The sequence below is a fragment of the Lissotriton helveticus genome, chromosome 1_1 (genome assembly GCF_964261635.1).
Source record: "Lissotriton helveticus chromosome 1_1, aLisHel1.1, whole genome shotgun sequence".
NCBI classification, from domain to species: Eukaryota; Metazoa; Chordata; class Amphibia; order Caudata; family Salamandridae; genus Lissotriton; species Lissotriton helveticus.
The window spans coordinates 226,535,731-226,550,946 of record NC_136057.1 but is presented as its reverse complement, the minus strand read 5'-3'; the positions used below and the strand labels follow the sequence as shown (position 1 = coordinate 226,550,946).

Genomic DNA, 15,216 nt, shown 5'->3' with positions numbered 1-15,216 from the left:
AAGTTGGCTCAATGACTCCTCCAATCCCGATTTGGCTACCGCCCTCCCCCCTGAATTCACCATCTACAGGCGGGATAGACCTTCTGGTCGAGGTGGCGGGGTCGCTTTAATCATTTAGGAAAGTTTTCCCTGCCACACATTTGATCTATGTCACCTCAAGGATACGGAAAGCTTGGGTTTTTCAATCAAAATCAATGCCTCGTTTTCTCTCTCGGGAGGGCTCCTATATCGTCCTCCGGGCAATCCTACTTCCTTTCTCAATTCTTTGGATGAGGCCCTCGGAGCGCTCATGCTACAGTACCCTAACTTCACTCTTATGGGCGATATAAACCTACATATGGAATCGCTTGCTGACCCCCATACCATCTCCTTCCTACAGTCCTTAAACATCTTCGGGCTCTCCCAACGTATCACCACTGCCACTCACAGGGCCGGACACACTATTGATGGCATCTGCTCTAATCTTTCAACCCTCTCAACCTCCCCTCCGCTACCTCAAATTTGGACCGATCATTATTTTATCCCATTTGATGTTATGATACCTCTCCCTACCCTATCCAGTACCAGGCATACCCCAGCCACCTTTACAGTCAACTGGAAGAAGGTGACCGAACGTATAAAGCTGGAGTCACTACCACTACCCCCATCCCCTATAGTAACTGGAGATGTGGAAACTGACTCCTGCAACTTCCATATCTGGATGAACCAAATTGTCATGGCTAATACCGTGCCCAAAAACCATCATGAAAAGGGTCCTAAGAAGAAAAAACCCAATGCCCCCTGGTTCACTCAGACCCTAGCAGATAGTCACCTTTTATGCCGGAGACTAGAAAGATACTGGAGACAAACTTATGACACAGTCTCCAGATCACGTTATGTACAATAGAGGAAATTATATCTCTCTGACATAAAAACAGCAAAAAAGGAATATTACACTAAGCTCGTAACGGAAGCCCACCAAAACCAAAAAACTATCTTTACTATAGTTAAGTCATTTACCCATCCGAAAGCCCTTACCATCGAAATACCCCCCTCAGAGAGCCTATGCAATCAAATTGCAGATTTCTTTGTTGACAAAATTGTCAACATCCAGAAAGATTTCCCTCCTCCTTCGATAACCCCCTTAGAGGTAACAGTCAACTACCCTCCTCTCTCCAGTTTCAAATCGGTCTCCCTGCAACAAACTAGTAAGGCAATTCGGGCTTGTAAATCAGGAGCGCCTACTGACTCCTGCCCTCCCATCATTCTACATCACCTGATTGAGACAGTTAACCCCTACATTAATGCCATCATTAATGAATCTCTTGAATCCGGACTTGTACCGGCTGACTGGAAGAAGGCCACCGTAAAACCCCTGTTGAAAAAGCAGAACAAGTCTCCAACAGATTTGACTAACATGCGCCCCATCTCCTTACTTCCTATCCTTGGCAAAGTCACGGAGCACTTAGTACATGAGGAGCTTAAAACTTTCGCAGAAGCCCATAACATCCTGCACCCCCAACAATCAGGTTTTCGCTCCGGTCACTCCACCGAAACAGCTTTGATCGAACTTGCTGATTCCATCAAATTCCTGCAGGATGAGGGCAAGCAAGCTGTCCTCATCCTGCTGGATCTTACAGCAGCGTTCGACACTATCTCGCATGTCATCTTAATCAACAGAATGCGAGAGATTGGCTTGACAGACACAGCCTTGGCCTGGATTTCATCATTCCTATCTAATAGGTCCCAGACCGTGTCCCTCGGTCCTCACCTTTCCTGCGAAAAACTCATCACATCTGGAGTGCCCCAGGGGTCCATATTAAGCCCCCTATTTTTTAACATCTACATGGCACCCCTCCTAGCTGTGATAGAATCACATGGGATTCTAGTCACGTCTTACGCTGACGACACTCAATTGGTCGTCACTATTGACAAACAGCGGACTGACGCAGATCTCCGGTTCAAAAACTGTCTCTCTGATGTTTTTAAGTGGCTAAATACTAACCATCTTGGATGCAACAGTGCTAAGACAGAAATCATCCCATTGGGTAAAAATCTGTCTTTTTGTCCGAAAGACTGGTGGCCCTTAGGATCAGAGGCCCCTCCAAGGGCTGTATCATCAGCCCGGAACCTAGGCGTGCAATTCGATTCATCTCTCTCCTTCGATGACCACGTCAAGATTACTGCCGGTCGCTGCTTTGGACAAATAAAATCCCTAAAGAAATTCTTTGATTTTCTCCCAATTGCAGCTAGAAAGTCAGTCGCGGTAGCTCTCATACTTTCTCGACTCGACTACTGCAATGGCCTTATGGCCGGAGTGAAAAAATCTACTCTCAGAAAGCTGCAGTGCATCCAACATGCTGCAGCCAGACTGGTTTTACAACTCCCCAGAAGGTCATCAGCGTCGGCAGCACTTAATTCGCTGCACTGGATGCCGCTGCATAAAAGAATCCTTTTTAAACTGCTCCTCACAGTTTTTAAAACCATGCAAAATACAGGGCCCCGCTATTTTGCAAATCGTTTCACGCGCTATAATCCCCCGCGCTGCCTGAGATCCTCCGGGACAAATCTGGTCCGAATCCCCAGATTCAAATTCAAGTCCAAAGGTGGGAAATCCTTCACTGTTCTGGCAGCCAAGGCCTGGAACAACCTACCTGTCAACCTTAGATGTACAGAAAATGAGAACAATTTTAGAAAACTTCTCAAGACATGGGTCTACCAGCAACCAGACTCCTCTGTCTTGGCTGCCATTTAGCTTCACTCCTTTATCACACTCCACTTCTTTCAGTTATCCGTTCACAGCTTGCTTAGCGCCATGATGCTCCCTTGGGAGCGAACGTCTGCGCTTTACAAATGCACATAAATATCAAATATCAAATAACATGTCTTCCTTCTCCTAGATAAATGTTATCACCCAAAGACATGATGCTGAGAAATGAAAGCACTGTGGCCATGTTCTTCTTCGTGGGATTCACCAATGACCCAAAGCTGGAAGTTCCGTTCTTTTTACTGTTTTTATCAGTCTACATCTTCACTCTGTTGGCTAACATAAGTATTATGGTCATTGTCTGGCTCAGCCCCCAGCTTCACACACCCATGTACTTTTTCCTCAGCCAACTTGCTTTTTTGGATTTATCCTTTACCTCTGTTATCTCTCCCAAGATGCTGGCTGATCTTCTTACTGAGAAAAGGATAATCACATTTTCTGGCTGCATTGTTCAAATATTTTTCTTTTGTGGCTTTGGCGGCACAGAATTCTTCTTATTGGCAGCGATGGCATTTGACCGCTATGTAGCAGTATGTAGCCCATTGACATATACAGTCATCATGAACAATGGTATGATTTTGCGTTTGGTTGCAGGGTCATACATAGGAGGCTTTCTAGACTCTCTGATAAATACATGTTGTATTTATCGATTATCTTTTTGTGGTCCTGATATCATGAACCACTTTGTTTGTGATTTTCCAGTGCTCTGGAAGATGTCCTGCACTAACATCCTGTTAAATGAATTGATTCTTTCTATATTTGCTTCCATCATAGTAGGAGGTTCTCTCCTTGTTATATTTGTCTCCTACTCTTACGTTTTTATAGCCATCCTGAAGATGGGTAACACAACGCGGAGAAGCCGGGCTGCCTCCACATGCCTCTCTCATTTGACCTGTGTTTTTCTTTTCTATGGCAGTACCTTCCTGAATGAGATACGCCCCAATGCAAGCTCTTCAGAGGTGCAGTACAAAGTGGTTACTGTAATTCTCACCATCCTGACACCTGCTTTGAACCCCCTGATATACAGCCTGAGAAATAATACATTGAAAGAAGCTGTAAGAAAGATATTGAGCTGGACATTTAAAACACAGTGATGGAGACTACTGCAACCACCAAGACCTGACAGAGAATGAAACACACATTTAAAGTATATATTAAGTTATTTCTTATATATTAAGACAAGTGATCTTACTGGATACCAGTGATATGCACAACTATACACTTGGGTTACAGGATATAGTTCCAGGAGTGGAGAATGCATTTGCAATCCTGGCAATGCTAGTTAACAATATGCCTATGCTCCTTGATACTGAGGACTTATTTACTGACATGTAACCCCTGTTTTGAGTAGGGATTGAATATCAAGTGGATGCTGATGGTCAGTGTTGTCAGGGTAAATTTGTGTGTTCTGTTTTTTTATGGAGTAATATTCAGTACAGAACCACTGATATGCCATAGGTAAACTAATTCCGATGAGTTCTTTGAATATTCCTGCTTTTGTGCATTAGACAACCTTGCAGAATTTCTGTGCATCATGATTTTGGCACCTAAAACAAGACCACTAGGACGCAATGTCAACTGTTTGCAGCTATTCAAAGAAAGCCATGCCAATTTCATATGGCAGTGCAAAATATTTGTTGCAACCCATAATGTAAACTTAAAGTACAGAATTAAGTTTATCAGGCAGGATCTGAACAGTTTATAATGTTCTGCAGAAAACATGCATAATTTACCACGTACTGGCTTTGTAATAAAAATCAGGCAGTTCAGTTTAGTTCAGTATATCTTTATTTCGGTTCACATAAAACCATAAAAGATGCAACATACAATTAAAATACAATTTTGTTTGGATATTAATGTGCAAAATAGCAGCTTCTCTTGTGATAGATAACACATCATTGAATTAATGGCTATCGTCAAAAAGACAACATTTCGTTTCCTCACCTCAATAGTAACAGATAAAATATGTAAATTGTTAAAACTAGACATAAACCTTTAAAATTCGTTGTGTAGTGAGTAAAAGGAGTCAGTGTCCATTACTCCAATATAGGCCCATAGTCCAAAATATATATAGCTCTAAATGATGTTCCTATTTAGTTAATACAAGTTACAAATACTTAGTAGCAATCAATGGGTGCACAAGTTGCATTAAAGCACCATTGGGCCTAAAGTGCATGTGCATATTTTAGCTTAATAATATATTTTCCTACTTTGATAGACCGTAACATTTTAACCCTGCTTTTGCTCTTATAAGGCTCACATTAAACAGGAACCTGCTAACACTAAAAACAACCGTTTGAGATGTATCGATTTTCAATATTCCTCCTGCCTCTAGGCAAAGTCTGATACTCGTAAACATCAATCACATTTTAAACGATCATTTGAAGTTTTGTGGAGGTGCAGCGAAAAAGCTAAGGTGGATACGTAAGTAATTTATTTATTTGTATAAGTTAATTAAAACTTTTACAATATTCACTCAATGGCATAATTCATCAAATGAAAACCACAGTTTCACCATGAGTAGTTTCAAATAATAAAATACTATGGTACCATTTTTGTAAACTACGCAACATATTTCACTCTAGCTAGTTTATGCACGGCTTCTTCGGAATATTAGTTCATTAAGTATGCAGTAAGCAGTCCTTAGTTTCAGAGTTTTGACAGTCTCATAAAAGTAACTGGTGCATTGTGCTGTGAAAAAAAGGTACAGTTGGATTTCATATATTATAGAATAAATAGGTTTTTTTTTTAAATTAAGAAATGTTTTGACATAATGTGTCTGCCTCGTCATTTGAGTTATGGCAAAATAAGTTCAGAAGATCCGTAAAGTGCCTAATACCCGGTGCTTCAAGATAAATGTTTTCAGATCTCTGGAAGGCGCCATGCCTTAAGCAAGATATTTTGCGTTGTGTGTTTCCTGTTAGAAATTGCCGGTTCTGGGAAGTAGGGAGCTCCCTGTCATCGTGCTTTTGCCACCTGTTGTATGAGCTCGCTTGTGCGATTCTCCCTCAGGACTTTCCAACTCAAGTTATGGCAAACTTGTCCTGGGGAATAGTCGTGTTTGGATGGCCTGCTTTGTTATCTGTCTTTGCTGACGGGATGTAAAAATATCAACTGGGCTTTTTGCCCCACGCTCTGATCTGTCTCAGTGGAAGTAGTCTGTTATGATCTTCTTCCTCTGTCTCCCTTTCTTCCTCTGCTTGCTGCTGTGGGCCCGATCCTCCTTACATTGTCCTAAGTTCTGGCCTTGTAAGTTCGTGGCTTATGTTATCGATTGTTCACCTTCCGATTGTTGCATATGATTACTTTGTTCTAAATCATCACTCGCTTCCTTTTACATTGCTGTTTTTGCTGACCATTTCCACCCATGACTACTCGATTTGCTGATCCTCTGTGGTGTTGAAAGTACTGGACCGTCCGGGTCTTGAGTGGGTAGGGGTTCTGGAGTCCTTTGTGGAGACCTTTGAGAGTTTTTTTCTCCTGCTCTTGTTCTTGCTTGCCTCTTCTCCACCAGTAGTCCTCTCCATATTGTTGTTTGCGTGGATTTCTTAAGTGTTTATGTTAGCTTTATTGATTAAGATCATTATATCACCCACCAAGTCCCCCATCGACGAAAGGAGTGTGGACAGTTTGTCTACTATGGCGAACCAGGTGCATTGTGTTTGTGTTAACTGTGTTTCTTCCTGAACCCTGTGGATCAGTTTTGTCATGTCCGTGAGTCAGTGATTGATGTTTGCGACATGAGTGGCAACTGAATTAAGAATGGTTATTGAATGTCCATTTTATCAGAGTGGATTGGCATTGCCTTGATGGATAGCTGCATAGTGTCCAATAGGGAAGACCAGAGTTTTCCTGTGTCTGGCTGGTCCCTTCGCTTGGGACGGCTTCGGTGCCAGCCAAAGATCTCGGGATGCCTAAAGCTTGAAGTGTTTAAAGGTTTGTGCCACTCTAGTTCGAACGTTGCATCAACCCCACTGTTAGCTAAATCTGGGATAGGCTCCTCTCCTTTTTTACACCATGGTTCTTCCTGTTGGGCTGTTTGGAAGTTGGTTGGGCTCTATGCCCGGTGATTCAAAGTTAAAGTATATTTTACCTTCCGGCTTATAATGCCGGGTTCGTCTGTTGTCTTCGTCCCATCCTTCCCCAGTTCCTCCAGGACTAATTGAGGTCCATGGGGCATCCTTGTCTGACCACAAAATGGGGTGACTTAATTCTGAAGCTACCTGTGCTGCTTGTAGTTGAATGAACTCTTTGGCAATTGCTTTTTGTTTTTCTCTGACGGGAGTTTCACTATTTCTTGTCATAGTGCAATGAGCAGTGGTTTCTGATGGCATTGTGGTGGCCTCCTTATTAGTTGTTGAGAAGAGGATGGCCATGATGGTAGTCATATCCCCTTTTTTGGGATTTACATGTCTCTGGGGGTTATTTCTTCTTGGCAATACTGTAATGCAAAGTTCAACTGGTAAGCCTGATCTTGGCTCAGGCAGAATGCTAAGATCAATTAATGGTGCCTGCTTTGTTCCGAGGTGTATGCCCCGTAAGGGGACATTAGAGGAGCTGTGTGGTCTTCCTTAAGTGTTTTAATAAACAAAGAGAATCCAACACAGAAGTGGGGTGAAGTGTTCAACAAATGTTGAAGCATTCAGTGTTTTGTAAAATACCCCTCACACACCAAAAGGCCCCTTGGTGTCATGCTTCATCATTGGGGTCTTCGCACCCCTCTAACGGGACCTCTGGTGTGCGTCCTGTTCTTTAATACAACAGATTCGACCTCACACTGCACCCTTTTTTAATAGTACCAGCCAGAGTTTAGAATACATTTTTCCATATACTCATGTGCCAGGTACTTTTTAAATCTTCACTATATCCCACCACTCACTTGCAATAACACCCCACACACATGCACCACATATAGTCAATAACTATAAGTGCTCCCGCGTATTCGTTGGTCGCAGCACGCCGCATCCCGTTAGAGGGGTGCGAAGACCCCAATGATGAAGCATGACACCAAGGGGCCTTTTGGTGTGTGAGGGGTATTTTACAAAACACTGAATGCTTCAACATTTGTTGAAACACTTCACCCCACTTCTGTGTTGGATTCTCTTTGTTTATTAAAGTATCTCTGTGGAGCAAGAATCCAATCCCCAGTTTGCTCTACCTCCCTCTTGTGTTTTTGTCTTCCTTAAGTGTGCCATTCTTCATTGTCTTTGGGGTTGGCCCCTCTTTTGCGCCCTCTGTGCGTGAAGTTGTCTTGCCCCCTTTCTCTCCCTTGACAGGTTCTTTGTTCTCTGTGTTATAGCTTTAATTGTCTTCTATCACTGGACAAAGGGGAGAGGGGCGGTCACTCACACTTTCATTACTGGAACAGAGCACTGCCCCTGCGTCATTTAGGAATAAGAATTTACTGGAGATCTTGGGCTGGAGGCCACCTCAAGCCCTTCCAGAGATCTAGGTTAGGACGTTATCCACAACCACCAGTCTCTGGTGGTGTAGTATACTCTCTTCCATTATCTGGTTGTCGTTGCTGGAGATCTCACTGAGGCCTTTGCTCTTCTTTTTCCTCTTGCTGAGTATGGATGTAACTAACCGTCTCTCTTTTCCACATCTAATTTTTTTTACAACCCTTATGACTCGTTAAGTTTGGGTAGCCTTTGTGTGTTTTGGGTAGGTGTCCCTGGAATTGCGCCTAAATTGCAGATAGCCCCCATCTGTTTTGAGGTCTTTTTTTAGTTTCTTTTTACGTTTTCTCTTTGATTTATATTTGAGTACTGATCCTTTCCTTGTCCCTACCTTCTTGTCAGGTGTTAATTTCGTTTGTTGTGTTGTATATTCTCCCTTTTAATTGCTGTCCTCTGGTGCGGTAGGGCTTTATGGAGTGTACCAGACCATGTTGAGTCTCTACTGGTCTGAGACTGCACCCTCTCCGTCTCTGGCTGACACTTATCCATCCCCTTTAATAACCCAACTTGATCTTGATTTTTCTTTATTTTCTTTTCTTTTTTTTTCTCGCTCTCAGGTAATGGCATTGCCCTATCTTGTGCTGTTTTGTCCTGTGCTTAATTTTCCAAAATATTTCCCGTTTTCTAGTTTCCTTCTGGTATTTGAGCAATGTTTGCAGGCTTTAATTATGCCAACCAGAAAACCAGAATCCAGAAATGACCACTTGCTGAGACCTTGCTCTTTATAGGAGCCAAGTGCGGGATATTGTGCTAGTTCTGATAATGCCCGGGTGCCAGTGGCACAGTTTTTACAAGCCTCTAACGGAGCATGATGGTTAGTAGCGGGCATCCTGGAGGCTCTTAGCTACAGCCTGGTCACCTCCGTGCACCCTTTAGGCTATTCCAACTGTTGTGGTTGGTGGCAGGACTAATCCGCAGTGCTGGTGTTCCAGTTCTGCCAGTATGTTCTGTTATGTTATGTTATATTTAATTTGTAGAGCTTCCAAAATAGAGAAATGCCTGCACAACTGATTAAAAAAGAAGAGTTTTAAGTTTCTTCCTGAACAGCAGAGGGTCTTGGATGCTTTGTAAGGCTAAAGGCAGCAAGTTCCAGGCCAGATCAGCCCTGCGCACAAAGGACCGAAGCTGTCTCCCTGGCACATTGAAGGAGAATCTCATCTGCAGATAAACAGGTCCTGTGCCATACAGGGCCCGATGCGCTATAGTCAACATTTTAAATTTCAGGCGTGATTCCAATGGAAGCCAGTGCAGGCCGCGTAGATGTAACCTGACACTGTCCCTGGGAGACAGACCCGCGAGTAGTCTAACCGCAGAGTTTTGGACTACTTGTAATTTTTTTACCAGGGACCCGGGACAACCGACCAAAAGGGCATTGGCGTAGTCCAGATGGGATAGAATTAGCGCATGAACCACTGTTTCTATGGAAGTGCTAGGCAAGAAAGGAAGAAGCTTCCTCAAACTCTTGAGCAAGCCAAAGCAGGTTCGAGATAGTTTCTTCACATGCGTTGTGAAGTTCAAGTTTTCGTCAAACCAGCCGCCAAGATTTTTAACGGCTCCAGCTCTTTCAGAGGGACGAGGGAAGCCTGGAGGCCAAAACCTTTCTCTGAAGTCCGAGGGAAAGGAGCCAAACAACAGAACCTCGGACTTTCCCTCATTACATTTCAGCTGGGCCCTGGCCAACCAGTGGAAGACTGAAGAAAGGCAGTGTTGGGCCATCTCCAAGGAAACTTCCCCCTTCGGCCAAGAAAATAGCAGCTGTGTATCGTCGGCGTATGCCATAACTTTAGCCCCCAGTGACTCCGCCAGAGCCACCAGCGGAGTCCCGTAGATGTTAAACAGGAGGGGGTTAAGTGATGAACCCTGCGGCACGCCAGTAGTCACAGGCATTGACGCAGAGGCACACTGTGGAAGCCAGACCTGCTCCACCGGCTCTCCAAAATGGAGCCGATCCATTGCAGGGCTCTGCCAGAGATACCAATGGCGGATAGACGATTGAGAAGCAAGGCATGAGGGACGGTGTCAAATGCCGCCGAGAGATCAAGCTTAACCAATGCTGCTCTCCCTCCGGCTTCCAAACACGCCCTAATAGCCTCAGTGACCTCCAGTAGCGCTGATTCTGTGCTATGTGCAGCATGGAAGCCCGACTGAGCCTCCAGAGACTCTTCCATTGCCTCTCCTTAGGCCAAAACCTCACAAGAAGCCATGAGTAGCAAGGGTAAATTCTCTTCACAGCCCCTGGGGACCCCTGCAAGCATACACATCACACAAGACAATATGAAAAAAAATTCTCAGCGACATATGGTCTCAGAATCAGCATACGCTTTATTCGATTTTAACCATTAAAATCACAAAAGCAGACAGATAAAATACAAATATACACATATTACAACAGTTCATTAGATGTACCCATTAAAACCCCAAAAGAAGACAGATTAAATACAAATACACATATTACACAATTCATTAGATAAAAACAATGCTAAGCTGATCATATTAATACATTTTGGCAGGGACAGCTCTAAGCCTTTTTCCCTCCCTTGCAGAGTTCCACAAGGCTCCTTGCTCAGCCCGACACTATTTAATGTTTATGTTGCCCCATTGGTACCTTTGATCAGATCATTTGGTTTCCAGCTAACCTTGTACGCCGAGGATACACAAATTGTGTTATCTATCAAAAAAGGCGCTGAGGCAGAGACAGGTCTCTGCCATAGTCCCTAACACATTCTAGGGACTATGGCAGACTTGCCATGGGAAGATAACATGCTAATGGTCACACTTGACGTGGTCTCTTTGTATACATGTATCAAAAGAGACATAGGCATCCCTGCTGTCAAGAAAATGCTAAACAAACGACCTGCTTACACATGGTCACACACAGAAATGCTCCTAGAGATGGTTGAAACCATTTTGGACAATAATGTATTTCTTTACAAAGAGGATTGGTACAGGCAAACACAAGGAGTAGCGATGGGCTCCAGATTTTCGCCCTCATATGCCAACCTAGTGATGGGTAGGTTTGAGCAAACGAGAGTCTGGGGCCCATCTGCCTCTGAATGGAACAATGAGATATTATTTTGGGGAAGATACATAGACGATTGTATCATGATTTGGACAGGAACACCTGAGAAATTACATAAATTTCATGAACACTTAAACAACAATGACCAAAATATTAAATTCACTATGGAATACAGTAACATCCAAATCCCGTTCTTGGACGTTGAGTTCTATATTGAGAACAAAACTATCCAAAGTAGACTATACCGAAAAAGCACAGCTTGCAATTCCTTATTACACGCAACTAGTGCCCACCCGGAACACCAAAAAAGAGCAATCCCTTATGGAGAACTAGTAAGAACACGCCGCAATTGCAGCAATGACAATGAATTCGAAGCCCAAAAGAAAGGGGTGGTCAAGAGATTTGCAAATAGAGGGTACAAAAAAGAACAATTACAAAAAGCAGAATTGAGAATAGATGGTGTTACAAGAGCTGATACCTTAAAAGAAAAACCAAAACATAACAGTAAGGAAGAAAAGATCAGACTAGTAACAGGCTATAATAACTGGGCCACCATTTTACGCAAAAGTCTAAACAAGCATTGGCACTTACTCAGGACAGACACAACACTAAACAAGTACATAACTGAAAGACCAACATTGACATTCAGGAAGGGAACAACACTAAGAAGTATACTGAGCCCGAGCTACCCTCGAACTGTAACCAAGACCACGTGGCTAACGGAACCAGGATTTTAAAGTTGTGGGATGTGTGTTGCCTGTAAATGGGCATACAAAAAGAAAAAAGAATTTGAGGGACCAAACAACAAGAAATACCCTATACACACTACTATAAATTGTCTCAGCAAATTTGTAGTATATGCTCTAGACTGCAAATGTGGAAAAAGATATATAAGCACAAAAAGACCATTAAGGGACAGAATCAATGAGCACATTAGGGCTGTCAAACAAGGAGAAATGCGTTACCCAGTGGCAGCACACATGTCGATATGTCCAGCACAAACATCAAATCACTCTTTCACATTCTTCGGATTTGAACATATATCGACTAACCCAAGAGGGGGAAATAGAGAACTTGCACTGCGGAGAAGGGAGGCAACTTGGATAATGACACTTAGAAGTGTAGAGCTAGGCCTAAACATTGACCACGAGCTACACTACTTTCTAGGAACATGATGCAGTAAGAAATAACATAACGTGACTAAAGAGATGACAAAATCTTTAAATGTTTAAATGCCTGTACTATTTTTCTATCAATTTGTTTGGCCACATAATGGCATTCTTTATGTTCTGAACCCATTTTGGATGGAGAAATCTTATAATCACTGCACAACTGGCCCACAACGAACTATGTCACAAAAAGAAATAATTAATGTAATAAATTTCAATGGATCACAACACATTATTACACACACCAAAATCACCAATTGATCTTCCACACATGCCATAGAGTTTTGCATATATTAAAGGTTAAAATAACGAACACGGACGCACCTGAATCTCACGAAATATTTTCAGACACCAAAGCACTAAAAACTCAGGAAGTAATATGAAAAATATAGCCCTTAATAGAAACGGACGCAAAATATGAGTGGATCTAACAAGTGATTAGTTATAATCAATAAACCGAAGGTCTGCTATACAGTCGTACTATCACAGATGTTGATAAATAAATAAAAATAAACTAACAGGTATTAGAATTAATTCAAAATAATCGTGATAAAGACCAAATAATGAGGCATTTTCCGTGAAATAAAGTATTGGGCCACTACAACACTGAACCATACTAGGAAGGCCAAAATGGCCGCCGCAATAGCCGTAGGCATCCGATAGAAATAGTGCTTAGTTAAATACCGGCGAAAACCGGAAGTGGAAGGGAACACATGATGTTGAACTCTGCCATTTGAAATATATTGCACCAAAACGGGGGAGACAACACTGCAACATTGAAACGGCAGCGGGGACGGAACTTCTAACTCGAAGTATCCAGCGCAAAGGTAAGAAAGATTACCCAAGGCCGGGGACATAGTGAAAGTAAATGACTCGTAGTCTTAAGGATTACCGCGAATGAGGGGCAATATCGGCATGACTAGCGTTTGGTATAGCAAATTCCTTTACAACCACAAGACAGCTCAAGCAGCCTTGTGACTTACAACACCGGTAGACTAATGAATAAATTCCAAGATAAGGGAATATAACCCATACATGTCACACATGAGATAGGCAAAGGGGATGACGAGCAGATATTAAACGTTCGACTGCAACTGCTAGGGGGGCAGAAGCCAAAACAGATAGGGGGGCAGAAGCGAAAATTAAAAGATCGCTTACAATGTGCCCACACACCAACCAAGGATAAGAGGTTTTCAACCAATAAGTAAAGCATGGGGGTGTTAGGATTCCCGCGCAGTCCTCTTTCTCTTGCCATGTTCGGGAACCCATGTGACCTGCTGGGTGGAGATATATGTCCATTTCCCCCTGCCCTCGGTGCTTGTTATCTAGTCGTGTGCTTCCTGGTCTTGGGCTAGGGGCTGTTTTTGTACTTTGGGGATTGCTGTTTAGTCACGGGCTCGTGATTTTTGCCTTTCCATCCTTTCCTGGCTCTTAGAAATTCCCCTTCCTTCCCTTCATTAGGTCATTAGTTGCAGTCCTGGTGTGTTTGTGTCTTGTTGTTCGTCTTTCGTGGTGTTTTTTCTGTTTAGCGTGTTTGAGCCAATTTTATCCCGGCCGGGATCAAGGAGTGGCTGGGGCTCCGGCGCTTCTTGTGGGGATCGGTGGTCCGGCTGGATTACCCTATTGATTCCCTGTTGTTTGCGTGTAAACGCGACCCAGCACTTCCGCCATATTGTTCGTTCAGTCCACATCGTTGTGTGGAGGCGGAGTGCTGTTTTGGGCGCTTCCGGGTTCCTGACGAAGTGCACAGTGAAGCCAGTGTTGTGCAGCGTATTTACCCCCTGTCTTGGCCCCCATTTCTCGTACCCTTGGAGCGTTTTCATGGTTCTACAATAACGGAGGTTTTTTCAGTCGTTTTCACGACTTTTTCCTCCAGACCCCCTTTACCTCCAATTATCCAGAAGCGTAATCCCTGGCGCCAAGCCCTTTCCCTTCCCCTGCTCCCTTTCTGCCTGCTGGACCAGACGCAATCCCTCCTCGACGGAGATCTCCACCAGGCATCCACCACAGCGTTTGTGGGTAAGGAGGCGTGAAGGGGTTGGTGTGTGGGGCATGAGAAGAGAAAGAGGTGTTGTACTATTTACCTTTTCATTTTTGTGTGGCAGACGGTGATTTATCCTGTTCCCTGTGGGTGAAGTACGTGGAGAATACTGGTTCTGGCAGAAGGTCCCTGGAACAAATATCTAGGATCCCTTGTCTGTCTATCCCTTCTTTCCCGCCCCCTGTCCCTTGCCACTCTGTTGACCCATTGTAATATCTATTGTGTGGGTCGCTTAGAGGCAGGTTCAGAGGAACGGGGTAATCGTCGCTCCTGCATTGCACGGGCATAGTTGGGCAGGAACCAACAGAATAACAAGCCCACGTTTAATTTGCATTGCCTGAGCGACGATGGATGAGTCAGGGGGGGCCACAGCAGGTACGGTCCCCACTCTGCAGGATGTTATGGGTGCCTTGTCTGCCCTACAGGAGCAGATATATGACTTACGACAGGAGAATGTTGCCATGAAACAGGAGGTTGGGGCATTGCTTAGCAGAGAGAAAGGGCAGCATAGGACCCAGGCTCCAGTTTTACAACCAGCCACCTTTCAGTATGGTAGTGGGCAGGGATCTGGTGATGGGGTACCAGTAGCGGTCACTGTGAATACTCCTGTTCCAGTACCATTGGCGCCGCCTGAGAGGTTCACAGGGGATAGCACTAAGTTTGGCACCTTCATGAATCAGTGCCAACTGCACTTTATGTGTAAACCAACTGCTTTCCCCAATGATTCGGCTAAAGTGGCGTTCACGATATCATATTTGGCTGGTACTGCGGCTCAATGGGCC

The 15,216-nt window shown here is 43.8% G+C and overlaps 1 protein-coding gene across 1 annotated transcript; it reads left to right on the top strand.

Moving 5' to 3' along the window:
• The first annotated feature begins 2,901 nt into the window (after positions 1-2,901).
• On the top strand, positions 2,902-3,840 carry LOC144760812 (olfactory receptor 5A2-like). The gene has a single exon (XM_078646553.1). It carries the CDS (start codon positions 2,902-2,904, stop codon positions 3,838-3,840), a length of 939 nt encoding a protein of 312 aa, XP_078502679.1.
• The last annotated feature ends 11,376 nt before the right edge of the window (positions 3,841-15,216 follow it).

Bases quoted from the DNA above. Each gene is read 5' to 3' on its own strand.
- LOC144760812 (XM_078646553.1), top strand. From the start codon at position 2,902: ATGATGCTGAGAAATGAAAGCACTGTGGCCATGTTCTTCTTCGTGGGA.